The 13,426-nt window shown below is 43.4% G+C and overlaps 1 protein-coding gene across 1 annotated transcript; it reads left to right on the top strand.

Moving 5' to 3' along the window:
- The first annotated feature begins 17 nt into the window (after positions 1–17).
- rbpjl (recombination signal binding protein for immunoglobulin kappa J region-like) lies at positions 18–13,231 on the top strand. The gene is made up of 11 exons (XM_048254408.1): positions 18–52; positions 2,894–3,028; positions 3,479–3,549; positions 3,686–3,801; positions 4,060–4,234; positions 4,771–4,908; positions 5,033–5,145; positions 6,695–6,835; positions 8,042–8,197; positions 9,281–9,384; positions 12,083–13,231. Exons 1-11 carry the CDS (start codon positions 18–20, stop codon positions 12,357–12,359), a joined length of 1,461 nt encoding a protein of 486 aa, XP_048110365.1. The 3' UTR covers positions 12,360–13,231.
- The last annotated feature ends 195 nt before the right edge of the window (positions 13,232–13,426 follow it).

Genomic DNA, 13,426 nt, shown 5'->3' with positions numbered 1-13,426 from the left:
TATTTAATCCTAGGACCATGTTTAAAAATCTAGACCCCACCCCCAGTGAAACGTGAGCGCAGGACGACTTTGACTTTTTTGGGGGACAGTACAGAGATCCAACAAGATGCAGTCTCAGAGAGCACAGGCTTTTGCTCCTATAATATTAGGCTATATTATTATTATAATATACATGTTATGTTGAGAATAAATATAAATACCATATGTAAATATTTCAACATAAGACATTTATAGTCCTACATATAGCCTAATACCTGATCCACAACTACAACTGGCACACCATAAACATCAACAAGAACGGAGGAACATATATTTAAGATGCTGTCTTTCTTTCAGAACAAGTTCTTGTTTTAGACCCCCAACATACCATAGTGGTTCAGCGTCTTTGCCCTGACGTGCTCCCAGTGTGAAATGCCATCAGGTCTGCTCTCTTGACCCTCTGACCCCTGGAGGGAAATCCCTAATGAAACCTCTTGCTTAGCTGTGTTTGGACAGACAGCTCAAGCATAGTGCTTTGGCTGAGCCCTCACTCCACACATAAGCCAACCATTTTCACATCATCGAGAATACCATGGTTAGGAAGGAAGTATGGAAATGCTTTTAAACGGATGTTTTATGGTCTTTCTAGTCTCTCCAAATGGCATGCACATGGCATCTGTATGTCGTGACAGTGGGAAGGGGAAGGTTATACAACCCAAATTTCGCAGTCTCAGTTAATCATGAATCGTCAGTGCTTGTTCATCCTCTCCCAAATCTAAGACCTTAGTTCACCTCTATTGTGAAGGAATCGTCTGTAGCTGGGCAGCAGCATGGTGCAGCCTTTCATTGACCAGTCCTCCACCGTCCAACAGGCCCTTAGAGAAACACACAGCACTGCGGTGCCAAAGACAATTAAGACTGCTCCATGCGCAAAATGGCACCCTGCAGACTAGTGCATTTTCCACTAACCACTCTTTGTTCGTGATTGCTTGTCTTTTTCCCATTTTTTGACATGTAGAACATTACGGACCATATTCCAAGCCTAAAAATGCTAGCGATAAATAGAAACAGATTAACTCAGTTTGAAGCCCATTTCTTAGGAAACTAAGGGATTTTGCGGAGACAAAAGAATAAAGGAACTCTCCAATAAGCCATTGTCATTCCCAAGGGGGGCGGGGGTGGGAGCAGGAGGGGGTGTGCGATCTTCGATAACAATTTGTTTTCCCAGATATCTCAATTAATTCTTGTTGCGTAATTACTTTTTTTCCGAAAACCTCTCTACAAATTAATTTCACTGCTATCCCCATCTGCCATGGGTGTCCATAACTGCTTCTAGAAATGTCACTGTTTGTTATGAAATTTACATTGGCAGGAAATGTTCCATTTTTTTCTGGTCAAGGACAGAGCCAGTACTTTAATACACTTGACTTTTTTTTTTTTATCATGCACAGTTGTAATGAAGGAGCAATGAAAAGGATTAAGTGGCATGCATGCATCACCATAATGTTGATAGGCCTACATTACTGTAGAGGCTGCTGTAAAACTGAATTGCTGCCTGACACGTTTTGCGCCAGCTGGAGGGTCAAGCAACTGAAGTGACCCTTCAACCACTGCTCTTTCATCCTGCAGCATTGTCTGATGGGCAAAGGTTGTGTGTGTGTGTCCTCACACGATCTTCTGCTTTCTCTGGGGCGGGGGGAGGTTTGTCTTCACACAATCTTTTGCATTCTCTGGTGGGGTGGGGGCTCCACACTCAGTGGTTTCAGCTTCAGAGAGTGCTGTTTTTCTGATCACAGTAGGACTCATCTTGTAATGTTCACCATATGGTGACTTTTGGAAGTGGGTCTTCTGATCCTTAGTTACTGTCTTTGTTACCAGTGTTTATTTACAAGACCCTTAAATGAGTAATATGCATTTTGCATGATATTGTGACACCTGAACTTCACATTATTGATCACATTATTGATCTGAAGAACAGATTTGATCATAATTTCATAAAAAGACAGGCACGGTGGTGTTATCTGGTCTCTGTTTTTCATTTTGCAACGTTTAAAAAAAAGCTCAGAACGGCAGAGAAGAGGAAGAAATGATGTGTGTGTTTACAATGCTGCATCATTACAGAGAGCTGCGCTTGGCGTTATGGAATGTGTTTGCAAGGGCCAGAGCCAAATGTAAGCCATGTGAGGCTGCCAGGCTTCCTGGTAGCTTCTCTGTCACCGTCTGGTCGGGACGGTGTTATTTCACTCAGCCAGCCTAGATGGCCAGGCTAGGCCAGACAGACATGGTATCGGGTGCGTGTGCTGTGCTACTTACCCCTCAGAAGCTGAGCCCATCGCATAACCACGGAAAACCATTTCAGGCGTCTGATTGTATATGACTAACCCCATGCGGAGTGTTTAATGTCATCATAGCAACCTGAGTCCCAGAGTGCCTGTGGCTCAAAGGAAGGTATCCAGTGAATTGAAACCCCTCTCTGTGCCTGAAAGGCAGACAGAAAGCATTTACAGATGTATTACTTTAAAAGAATATCTATATGAATATTGCAAAGACCTGAAATGAAAATCCGAGCTACTACATTTATTTTCATCAGCCTGAGGCACAGAATCAGTGAATTAATATTCTACTGCTGTTCTCAGTATTCATCACCTGTGATGTGTACTGAAGGGGAGTTTCAGATATAAGCAAGTTTCAGATATAATCAAATTCATAACTCTCATTAGATAGATAAATAAATAGATAGATCGACAGATAGATAGATAGATAGATAGATAGATAGATAGATAGATAGATAGATAGATAGATAGAAACATGTTTTGTGATCCCGATGGAATTATAGGCATCCAGTAGTTTATGATTGTATATTAGTTCAAATGTCCTGTGTTGTGGTGGTTTAATGATGCAGTGTTCCTTTCAGGGTGGACCAGAGTTTCTCCTCAGTGCCCAGGATCACCCGCGACTCTGTGAGACAGTACCTGCAGTTTCACCCAGACCAGACCGTGCGCATACTCCATGCCCGGGTGGCACAGAAGTCATATGGCAATGAGAAACGGTACTCTCTCTCTCTCTGCCTGTCTCTTTACCTGTCTCTCACTCTCTCTCGCTCTCTCTCTTCCCCTGTGAGTGTGTGGTCTTCCCATGGCTATATATTTTTACACCACTCTATACACCAGTCAATAATCCTTGGGTTGCTGAGTCAAGTGGGAATACTGCAGTGGAATCCTTTTTGAGAAATGTGTGAACCTTGCCTTAGTCACACTCCGAAACCATGGCGGTAAAGCCCCACTGTATAAACATGGCCCACCTCATCTCGCTATAGGCCCATACCATCAGGCCAACAATTTGGTGAGGTGAGATGAGGACTGACACATCACCACTGTCCACCCACATGCCTCAAGGCCTCCTACGATGGTCATGGAGCGAGAGAGAGAGAGAGAGAGAGAGAGAGAGAGAGAGAGACAGCAAAACAAGGTGGTAAATAAACTCTGCGTCTGTCCCATAGATTCTTCTGCCCCCCGCCATGTGTTTACCTCAGCGGATCAGGCTGGAAACTCAAACAGGAGCATCTGAAAGGTCAGCACCTCTGCCACTCAAAGGCGGAAAAAGTAGACAAGTCATCAGTCTTTTGCAGTCAGTGCATTTCTCACCTCTCCCTTACCAATGACTGAACGGACATCATTCAGGGTTGCTCTGCTCGTGTCCCCCTCAGCTACCGGACTCGGGGAGGCCAGTTGTCGACTCTGTGGATATATGAGCCTGGACAGCACGGAGGGCAACCAGGCGGACACCATCAAGCTAAACTTTGAGGAGCAGTCTGATAACAGGGTGAGAGACATGACACGGCACTAGATCAAGGTTAAAGAGGACGCTCTTTTATAGGCAAAAGCACATCGACGTCGTTTGAAAGTAAATGTCAAGACGGGGCGATATATTTACCCAGTCTAGATTAAATTGCATTTTTATTTGAGGGCAGTATTGACAGAGTCAACAGACCCTAGGGAGACGTGGTTTTAGTCACACGTACACACACATACTGTACAGACACAAGCACACACACACTCTCTCTCTTTCTACTTCCTCTAGATGTTTGCCTGTGCTAAGACCCTGTACATATCGGACACGGACAAGCGGAAACACTTCCGCCTGGTCCTGAAGCTCTTCTTCAGCAACGGGCTAGAGGTGGGCTCTTTCTACAGCAGGCTGATCAAAGTCATCTCCAAGCCGTCGCAGAAGAGACAGTCCATGAAGAATGCTGACTGTGAGAAATGAGCCATGTCTGTCTCTCTCTCTCTCTGTATGTGTGTGTGTGTGTGTGTGTGTGTGTTTGTGTGTGTGTGTGTGTGTGTGTCTGTGTGAGAGCCTGTTTGTATGGCGGGGATAGGAAAGGGATCACAGCCAGAGGTCAAGCTTGCCACTGTCAACAAGTCCAGTCATTTGACCTCCTGACTCCGGAACACAGTCGAGAGGCATACTTTCTGTTGACTTCGGCAGTGCAGAGGTAAAAGAGAGAGGTGCCATAAGTGTTTGACAGCTGCGATCACAAGTGAGGTGACGTCGAATTTCACACAGCACTGCTGAAGATCGGACATTGTGCAGTTTCAGGAACAGGACAGGAAGCACATATGTATTTGTCATGCTACGCCTTCCACTTGAGTCTGTGTGTGTGTGTGTGTGTGTGTGTGTGTGTGTGTGTGTGTGTGTGTGTGTGAGAGTGTGAGTGAATAACTTTATATGTCATACAGCACATTTAAATGCCATTCCATTCCAATGCCATTCCTCCTCTGTCTGTTTTAGTGTGCATTTCCTCAGGATCTCGTGTTTCCCTGTTCAACCGGCTGCGCTCTCAGACAGTTAGCACACGGTACCTGGCTGTGGAGGACGGCGCGTTTGTGGCCAGTGCCAGACAGTGGACTGCCTTCACCATCACTTTAGGTGGGAACAGTCAAGTAACTCAAGTGACAAGTTATCTCCCATGCATGGCTGCAAATTGAATTAATAGCCAAAGACACTACAACTCTTTCATGATGCCAGTAACATTGTCTGTCTGTATTTGCAGTGGGAGACGAGTCGTCAGAGCATGGGGAGTATTCGGTGTGTGAGGGCTACATCTGCTATGGCTGTGTGGTACAGCTAGTCTGCACGGACTCTGGAGTGTCTCTGCCTCCGATGGTAGTGTTCGGCTACACATCACACAACAGCAGCCACCTTCTCATTCCCTGAGTGAACAAAAACTGTAGTGCCCTGTCTGTACTTTTCTCTTTTCCTCTCTTCTCTTCTTTTTTTCTCTCCTCTTCTCTTTTCCTCTCTTTGCTCTTCTCTCCTCTCCTCTCCTCTCCTCTTCTCTTCTCTCCTCTGCTCTCCTCTCCTCTCCTCTCCTCTCCTCTTCTCTTCTCTTCTCTTCTCCTCTCTTCTCTTCTCTTCTCTCCTCTCCTCTCCTCTCCTCTCCTCTCTCTCCTCTCCTCTCCTCTCCTCTCCTCTCCTCCTCTCCCTCTCCTCTCCTCTTCTCTCTCTTCTCTTCTCTTCTCTCCTCTTCTCTTCTCTTCCTATTTGCCTTCTCACAGTGCCAGGGTTGTTGTTGAAGTTAAGGTTTCCAATGTCTGAAATATTGCATAACACCCAGCCAAGCTTTTGCAAATATTCTGTACAGATTTTGTTCAATACACACAGATTGAATTGCTTCTTAGCTTAATATTGACTCAACTGTACAATATTTCAAGCTTTATTATAAAAATAAGGATTTTAGTATTTTTTAGTGTTCATTTTGGCCTGTATCACAGATGTCTTAAGGCTTGCAGCTATGTAGACGTCTGCCCTGCTGGAACCTCTTAGGGAGGTCCCTTTGCCTTCTCCCACCTGGATATTTGCTGATATAACACTTAATCTATCCCACAGTGGTGTTCTAATAAAACACAGGATGATTTAGGTAATGTGCACCTTCAGTGTGTTTTTTTTTGTTGGGTGAAGCAAATTGCTGATGGGTCGGTTTCCAGAGCAGAAGAGTATTTTCGTATGTAAAGTTCACCATGGTCTTGGCCAGGTGGACAGTATTTGCATTACAATTGAAAGTCATGAGAAGTGAACCAGAGAAGCAGAAGGCCCGCCAGGCTGTGGTGTATGTGAGTGAGTTCATGCATCTGTGAGTCAGGTACCCCTCAAGGCCAATCTTGTGTCTGGTGGTCTACGCACAACCATTCTTAATTAGACAGTGTACACTGAGAAAACTGTGGAAATAGCAAGTTAGTGTGGTCTCAGGGCCATCTAACATGTAATAGACTGCTTCAAGTCTTGCAAGTGGTATGCCTGTATATACACATGCAGATGTTCCATATGAGGTGCCAAGTGTAACAGACCTTTTTGCATAGACAGAACACATTTTGTGCTATGTAATGCATAATTTTATTCCAACAGTTTGTAGTGTCACAAAAGTAGAAATGTTGTCCTTGTGAAAAGAGCTTTCAAGATCAGTCTGTGCACAACACGAACAATCTTTCATTTTCTTGGCATGAACAAAGGCAATATGACGTATGTGATAAAATAGCTCTGTCTATGAAGTCATCAGTGTATCTTGGACAAACTTCTCTCATATCATTTGAATTTATATGAATAAAGTTTTAAGTATGACCCGTAAAGAATGTGCTATTTTTCTATTTCCTTTAATGGCCCATCTCTAAAGAACCGTAAAGTGAGGTTTCCCATAACCCTTTTGTGTTTTATGAAGGTCATTCGGAAGGTCAATAAGCAGCATGCCATTCTGGACGTGGATGAGCCAGTCTCTCAGCTGCACAAGTGTGCGTTCCAGTTCAAGGACAACAACCAGATGTACTTGTGTCTCTCCAACGAGAAAATCATCCAGTTCCAGGTAAATATTACAAGCCATCCATGATTCAGTGTTCCTCAAGAAAAAGACAGATGCAGCATTTACCTCCACAGTCATGCTTTTAGTGAGTAGAAGAGTTCTTTCTAAACTAGTTAAAATATTATGTGGCTTTGTAAACCATTCTAGCATGTTCTACAGGACCTATTTCATGTTGAGTCCCTTTTGTTAGGGTGGTATAAACTTCAGCTAAAAGCATAGTCTTCCATAAACTGCGGAAATTACTGGCTACAGAAAAGGGTCAGAAGAGAAACCCATTATTAGGCATAGTGAGACGTGTGTCAGTGAAACATTCATGGAATTTATGGACCTGTGTCAAATAGGGATGTAACGGTATGAAAATTTAACCTCACGGTTATAGTGACCAAAATTATCACGGTTTTCGGTATTATCACGGTATTTCTAAAAGTGTGTTCAATATGTTCAGAAAGCACTGATACTGTAGGCCTACACAAGCTGAAATAGTTTGAAAAAGTGTCCCACTTTTTTCTTCATGTTTAATTGGCTATGTGCTTATAGCTTAACTTACCCTACCATAACTTGGGAGTTTGCTATTTCTGTTATTTGGATGCAATGAGTGAGACCAAAGTAAGCGGACGTGGAATGGATTTAATGTGGACGCGAACATAAAAAGACGCAGAGTGGCTACAGTACATGATACAGTGCACATTTTGCGGTGAAAAAGTTCCGCCTCAGGTGTAGCCTAATCCGAATCGTAGTTAAAACCATCAATTAGACAACAGAATCAGTAGGGTACCAGTTTTGTTCCATTGTACCAGGCCTACTGTATGTCAAAAGCAGGCTCGGATGAAGCTGGGAAGGATTAAAAACACGGTTTCCACACCGTGGTAATCAACAGTGATAATTATGATATTTGAAATGAAAACGGTAATTATTATCGTCAACATTTTTATCGCGGTTTACCATTATACCGGTAATCGTTACACCCCTAGTGTCAAAATATCAATTTGGAGTGAGCAATGGGACAAATATGGTGAATATCACAGACTGTCTGAAGACAACGAAATGCTTCACTTGCAGTTTCTTTTGGAGTGATGGCTTTGTCTTCCACCATATCCCTCTCTTTTGTGCGAGTGCAATCTATCTATCAATCTATCTATCTATCTGTCTATCTATGTATCTATCTATCAATCCATCCATGTCTACTTCTCTTCGCTGTCTCTTGCACAGGCTTCTCCATGTCCGAAAGAGCGGAGTAGAGAGTTATTAAACGACGGCTCCTGCTGGACGATCATCGGGACGGAGACGGTGGAGTACACCTTCAGTGAGAGTCTCACCTGTAGCCAGGGCTCCATCAGCCCTGTACCTGTCATCACGGCGCTGGAGGTGAGGACAGAGGAGGAGATTAGGGGCCTATAGGGACACAAAAAGCATGCTCCTGTAATGACAAGGCCTAGTATGGAGCATGACAAGGCCACTTGAAGGCCCCTTAACTAGGAGAATTCTCATCATGCTACATGGCGTTGTATGAAATATCTTTGTTGAAAATGTTAAACTAAAATCTACATGAGATAGAAAATACTATTTTCTAACTAGATGCCACCTGTCCACCATTTAATTATAAGCTTTTTTGGTGGTAGATGTGCTGTACTTGAAGCATGTACAGTCACCATTGTGATGTGCTCTTCCATACCACAAAAAAAAAACCGCCGCCTTGTCAAACTCTGCTCTGTCATTTTCACCATTTTCTCAAAAACATGCAATTTAACACATTTTGTGAAATGTCATGGCTGTGACCATATTATTGTGGACGTTATGTGTAAATTAGGAGCGGACCACAACACTTCAAAGTCCATGATCCAAATACAGTGGAGACATGAAGGAATGTATAAGTATAAGTATATATACTCTTTTGATCCCGTGAGGGAAATTTGGTCTCTGCATTTATCCCAATCCGTGAATTAGTGAAATACTGCACACAGGTAAAGCACACACTAATCCCGGCGCAGTGAGCTGCCTGCAACAACAGCGGCGCTCGGGGAGCAGTGAGGGGTTAGGTGCCTTGCTCAAGGGCACTTCAGCCGTGGCCTACCAGTCGGGGTTCGAACCGGCAACCCTCTGGTTACAAGTCTGAAGCGCTAACCAGTAGGCCACGGCTGCCCGTGTTCATGTACTATACTGCAAATGTTACAGTTTCTCTCAATTGTGTTACAGTTTTTCTAGATCCACTTGGTCTTCATTGTGTTAATGAAGACCAAGTGGATCCCAGTTTCTTTAAGCAGGTCAAAGCAATTGAGAAAAAACTGTATTACAGAGGGCGATGACTGATGGATGTTCGCCAGGACATTTTTTGTTTTGTTTCCAATTCAATCCTCCATACAATCACAGAACGTGCTTAGTCATTTGGTATGAGATGGAAAATACCTTTCTCTATTGTTTATTTTTTGTTGTCCATCTGTTTTAATCTAGTTGAATGGGGGAGGCCATGTAGCCATGCTGGAGTTGAATGGTGAAAATTTTGGCCCTCACCTAAAGGTTTGGTTTGGAGATGTGGAGGCAGAGACAATGTTCAGGTAAGATCTCGGTTAGACATCCATACACATTTTATGTGTCCTTTATATATTTCCTTTGAAACTTTATACTTCATCATTAATTATTTAGTACTTTACGGCTCTGAATGGTCCTTTCCAATGCTCTGAGGTCCGATAAATCTCTATAATGACCATTGCAAAAATAATGACCGCTGTCAATGGCAATGGGTTTTGTGCTTCTGATTCATGGACAATACATTATCATTTACAACTGGAATATGATTAGATATGTATTATAACTGTACGTACAGTTAGAAATCGCCATAGATAACAATATGAGAACTCATGTCATGAGAAAACTTGGTACAAGTTTGGGTTTGGTACAAAATATGGCTACAGACATTTGTTGTTAAATAGCTGGTTATTTTCTCTGAAGTGCATATTTCTCTCAAGTCAGACAGAGAACATTACATGCATTTACAAGTAACAGCAAACTTGTTGCAACAAGTTGCTGTGACTCTCATAAGCATAGTTATTGTGTTAAACGAACAGAGTGAACACATTTTTATCACTCAGCCCAGGTGAATTTTTCTGGTGTCTGACTTTGAGTCTTGTCGTGTGCACTTAAAGAGGTCTGTTGCACATTTTTATCACTTCCGCCCCTTCTCCTTGTAAACTGCAGGAACCCTTGAGAAATTACTGTGTGGGATATGAGTGCTTCTCTTTCAAAAGTTGGCCCACATACCAGGAATTACAGGCAAAATCTTTTCAAATATATCAGAATGAAACGCGAGAAAGATGGCAGTACTCTGTTTTGGCCACACTCACAAACCCTTGGCCATGCAGTTGAAGCAGAACAAAGACTAGCCATCTTTGGTGAAGAAAGGGAAAAAAAATACCAGACGAATAGTAGTCTGGAGGGAGCTCTTTAAATCTTTTCACAGGTCATTTAACCTTTGCCAGCCGCACGGGAGAGTCAAAGTGTCAACGAGTAAGCAGGGTGGGAGTTTACAGCCTCAGGGCGCCATCCTGATAGCGAACCTAACAGCAATTCTAACAGGGCTGCTGTGGTTTAGATCTTTAACAGGGAAAATGGGCTATGCATCTACACCATGGAAGCAATCAGGTGCAGAGGCAGGAGGGTATTTGCCAGCCAGATTGCTCGTAAACACAGCCAGAACCACTTTGGTAGAAAAGCTAGCTAGATTTAGCCTAAGTTTGCTGGTTGAAAATTACTTAAGCAAGGGAGGCAAGTGCTTAAGGGCTCACAACAGGCTGACAATAAATCTGTTGACTGACACCTATTGGTGTATTCTATTCTATGTGAGTAGTACTAAATGCTGCATTAACAATATCCTAGTGGCACTGTACATTTATTGTACCTTTATTGTATCTTGATTGTTGTTAAGTCGCTTTGGATAAAAGAGTCAGTTGAATTACTAAGGCTACGTTTATACGGTGACGATGAAAAGAGAAGACGCAGAAGTGGCGTCTCGTCTTCATTTTTTTATTCGCGTTTAGACGAGCATTCTCAGGGGGAAATCTCTACGCAAGAGTATGTGATATTCGATTGGATATGCATTCCAGACCGCTGGGTGGTGGTGTGAAAGAAACCCGGTACGTCACACGCAGACATTCTAATTTGACAGTTTAGCCAGAGAGGTAATCAAGGATCTTTGGTTTAGCCGTTTAGACGGAGACGCAACCCGGGTCGTCTTCAAAACTCTACACTCTGGAAGGAGTCTTCAGATTTTTGCGTCTTCAAGCCCTGATGGCGGGGTCGGCGTGTAAACAAAAGGCACTTATGATAAAATATTTTGTCATCTTCCTTCGCAATCGTTCTCGTATAAACGGCCCCTAAATTCAAATGTATCTGTTTTACACTGAGAGTGACTGTAAAGGATGTGGACATGACACTTTCATGACACCTCTGAGAGGGGTTGACCTATTTGGCCACCCATTTAGAACCATTCAGAGTTGTCTGAATAGAATAAAAATGGAACTCTGCTGTTGAATGGTTGATAGCTATGGCCAGTGGATCATTTGATGTGACCATGTAAAAATAAAAAAGTCTCAATTTTGACCATTGCTCTTCTCTTTTAGCCTAGAAATCTAGACGCACCCTAGCGGCGGCAAATTAATTTGTTCAGCCTGTACGTCTATTATCAAACCATAGGGATTTCTATTGGCTGACGCCGTGGACATCATCCAATCACAGCGCTCTATTTTGTTAGAGAGTCTTAAGGCGGGCTTAACAGGATAACGACAGTCCTGCGACGGAGAACAACAAGGAAGGTGGCTATGGCAAACGAAGAGCGGTTGTTTGAATCGGCGTTGGCGTCAACTTTGGAGGAGTTGGACTTGTGCTTTTCTTTGAAAGTTGAGCAACACAATGCACTTAAGTCATTCCTTTCGAAGAAGGATGTATTTGCCGTTTTGCCGACCGGATATGGATATGGTCGTAGCGCTGGCCTATAGCATGCCTAGGCAGTTTGAAAGACAATTCTCTGCCCGCCCCTTGGATTAAGCGAGGTGAATGGGTCGATTCCAGACTCTACATTTCAATGATATAGGATGGCCCGCCAGGCTACTTCTCTTTCCCAATACTACTACATTTTATTATCTCATACAGTATGTCACCGTACTGTATAGGTGGAATTGGTGTGGGTGAACCTGGTTGATTAACATATGTCACGTTTTAATCCCTCCCTGTTTACTGCTTCCTCTCCTGTCCAACCAGAAGCCCTAAATCCATGTTGTGCGTGGTGCCCGACGTGTCCGTGTTCAGCGGGGAGTGGCGGTGGCTCCGGTGCCCCATCACCGTGCCGCTGTCCCTGCTGCGACTGGACGGTCTCATCTACCGTAGCCCCTTCTCCTTCACCTACACCCCCGAGCATGGCGCCCCGGCACAGCTGCGCCGGCCCAGCGCCGAGCACACCGCCGACTCCGACACGCTCATCGACACCATCCACCAGGAGTTCACCCGCACCAACTTCCACCTGTTCATGCAGAGCTAATATAGCGCCATGCAGAGACATCTGGCTATGAGTGTGTCTGTGACGCTTTGAGTGTGTGTGATGCTTTGAGTGTGTGTGATGCTTTGAGTGTGTGAGACCCTTTGAGTGTGTGAGACACTTACATGCCAGGGGTGAGTAACAGTTTCCACCGTAAGTTGTATGAATGTAATAATTATTCAGTAGCCATACATCTAGACACAGTGATTTGTATAATCTTAAAGACAACCACGGGTGCCTAAATTATGTGGATCCATGTGTCTATTATGTGTTTGAAGTCTTTGCATGTGATTGATGGTCATATACACATTAATCTGTCAGTTAAGGATTATGCATTCTTATCATCATCATGGCATCAGTATGGATAAAAATTACATAAAAGAGTAATAACCAAATCATTCCATCACATTCTGCATTTTTTGTGTATTCCGTACAATCCAAATGTTTGGCATGTTTGGCATTCTTCACCTGCCCTTGTTATCTGTGTGCCTATTGAAAGTATTGGATGGCAGGGGCAATTACACTCAGAGAGCCTCAGCCAAGGGGGCTGCTGTGCTGTTTTGCTCTTGGCTTCCAGCTGCCTCTGATAGCTATCGCTTGACCTGGGAAGACCAGCAGGCCAGTACCCCAGAACAATGCAGCCTTGTAGTGCAGATCACCCTGGCTGAGGCTGCCTGGCATGTCCCCAAAGCAATATCTTCTGCACTTCAAATACACATACCAGTTAGCTGAATTCCTGAACAAATGGATATAATTGGATAGGACATCATAGGATAGGATACGAGCACAACTTACAGTATCACTGCTGCCATCAATAAATCATCTGAGAGTAAAAAAGGTCTATCTATCTTGCGTGTCCAGACATTTGAGTTGTATGCGCCAAATAATAAAAAAAATAATATGATTATGTAAAAAATAATTTTAAATAAAATGTGGAAATAAATTCCATAGAATGGTGGTTGTTTTATTCTGGATTGTTCACTGCATTCCAAGTGCTCTTGGACGGTGACCTTGTTAATGATCAGTTGATGAAATGCTAACCATGAATACAAGGGAGATCCAAAAAACTA

The sequence above is a fragment of the Alosa alosa genome, chromosome 10 (genome assembly GCF_017589495.1).
Source record: "Alosa alosa isolate M-15738 ecotype Scorff River chromosome 10, AALO_Geno_1.1, whole genome shotgun sequence".
Classification (NCBI taxonomy): Eukaryota; Metazoa; Chordata; class Actinopteri; order Clupeiformes; family Clupeidae; genus Alosa; species Alosa alosa.
The sequence above is the reverse complement of the archived record's forward strand: the minus strand, read 5'-3'. Positions and strand labels throughout refer to the sequence as shown.

Bases quoted from the DNA above. Each gene is read 5' to 3' on its own strand.
- rbpjl (XM_048254408.1), top strand. From the start codon at position 18: ATGTTTAAAAATCTAGACCCCACCCCCAGTGAAAC. The intron at 53-2,893 runs GTGAGCGCAGGA...TGTTCCTTTCAG, and splicing joins GACCCCACCCCCAGTGAAAC to GGTGGACCAGAGTTTCTCCT. The intron at 5,146-6,694 runs GTAGTGTTCGGC...TGTTTTATGAAG, and splicing joins GAGTGTCTCTGCCTCCGATG to GTCATTCGGAAGGTCAATAA.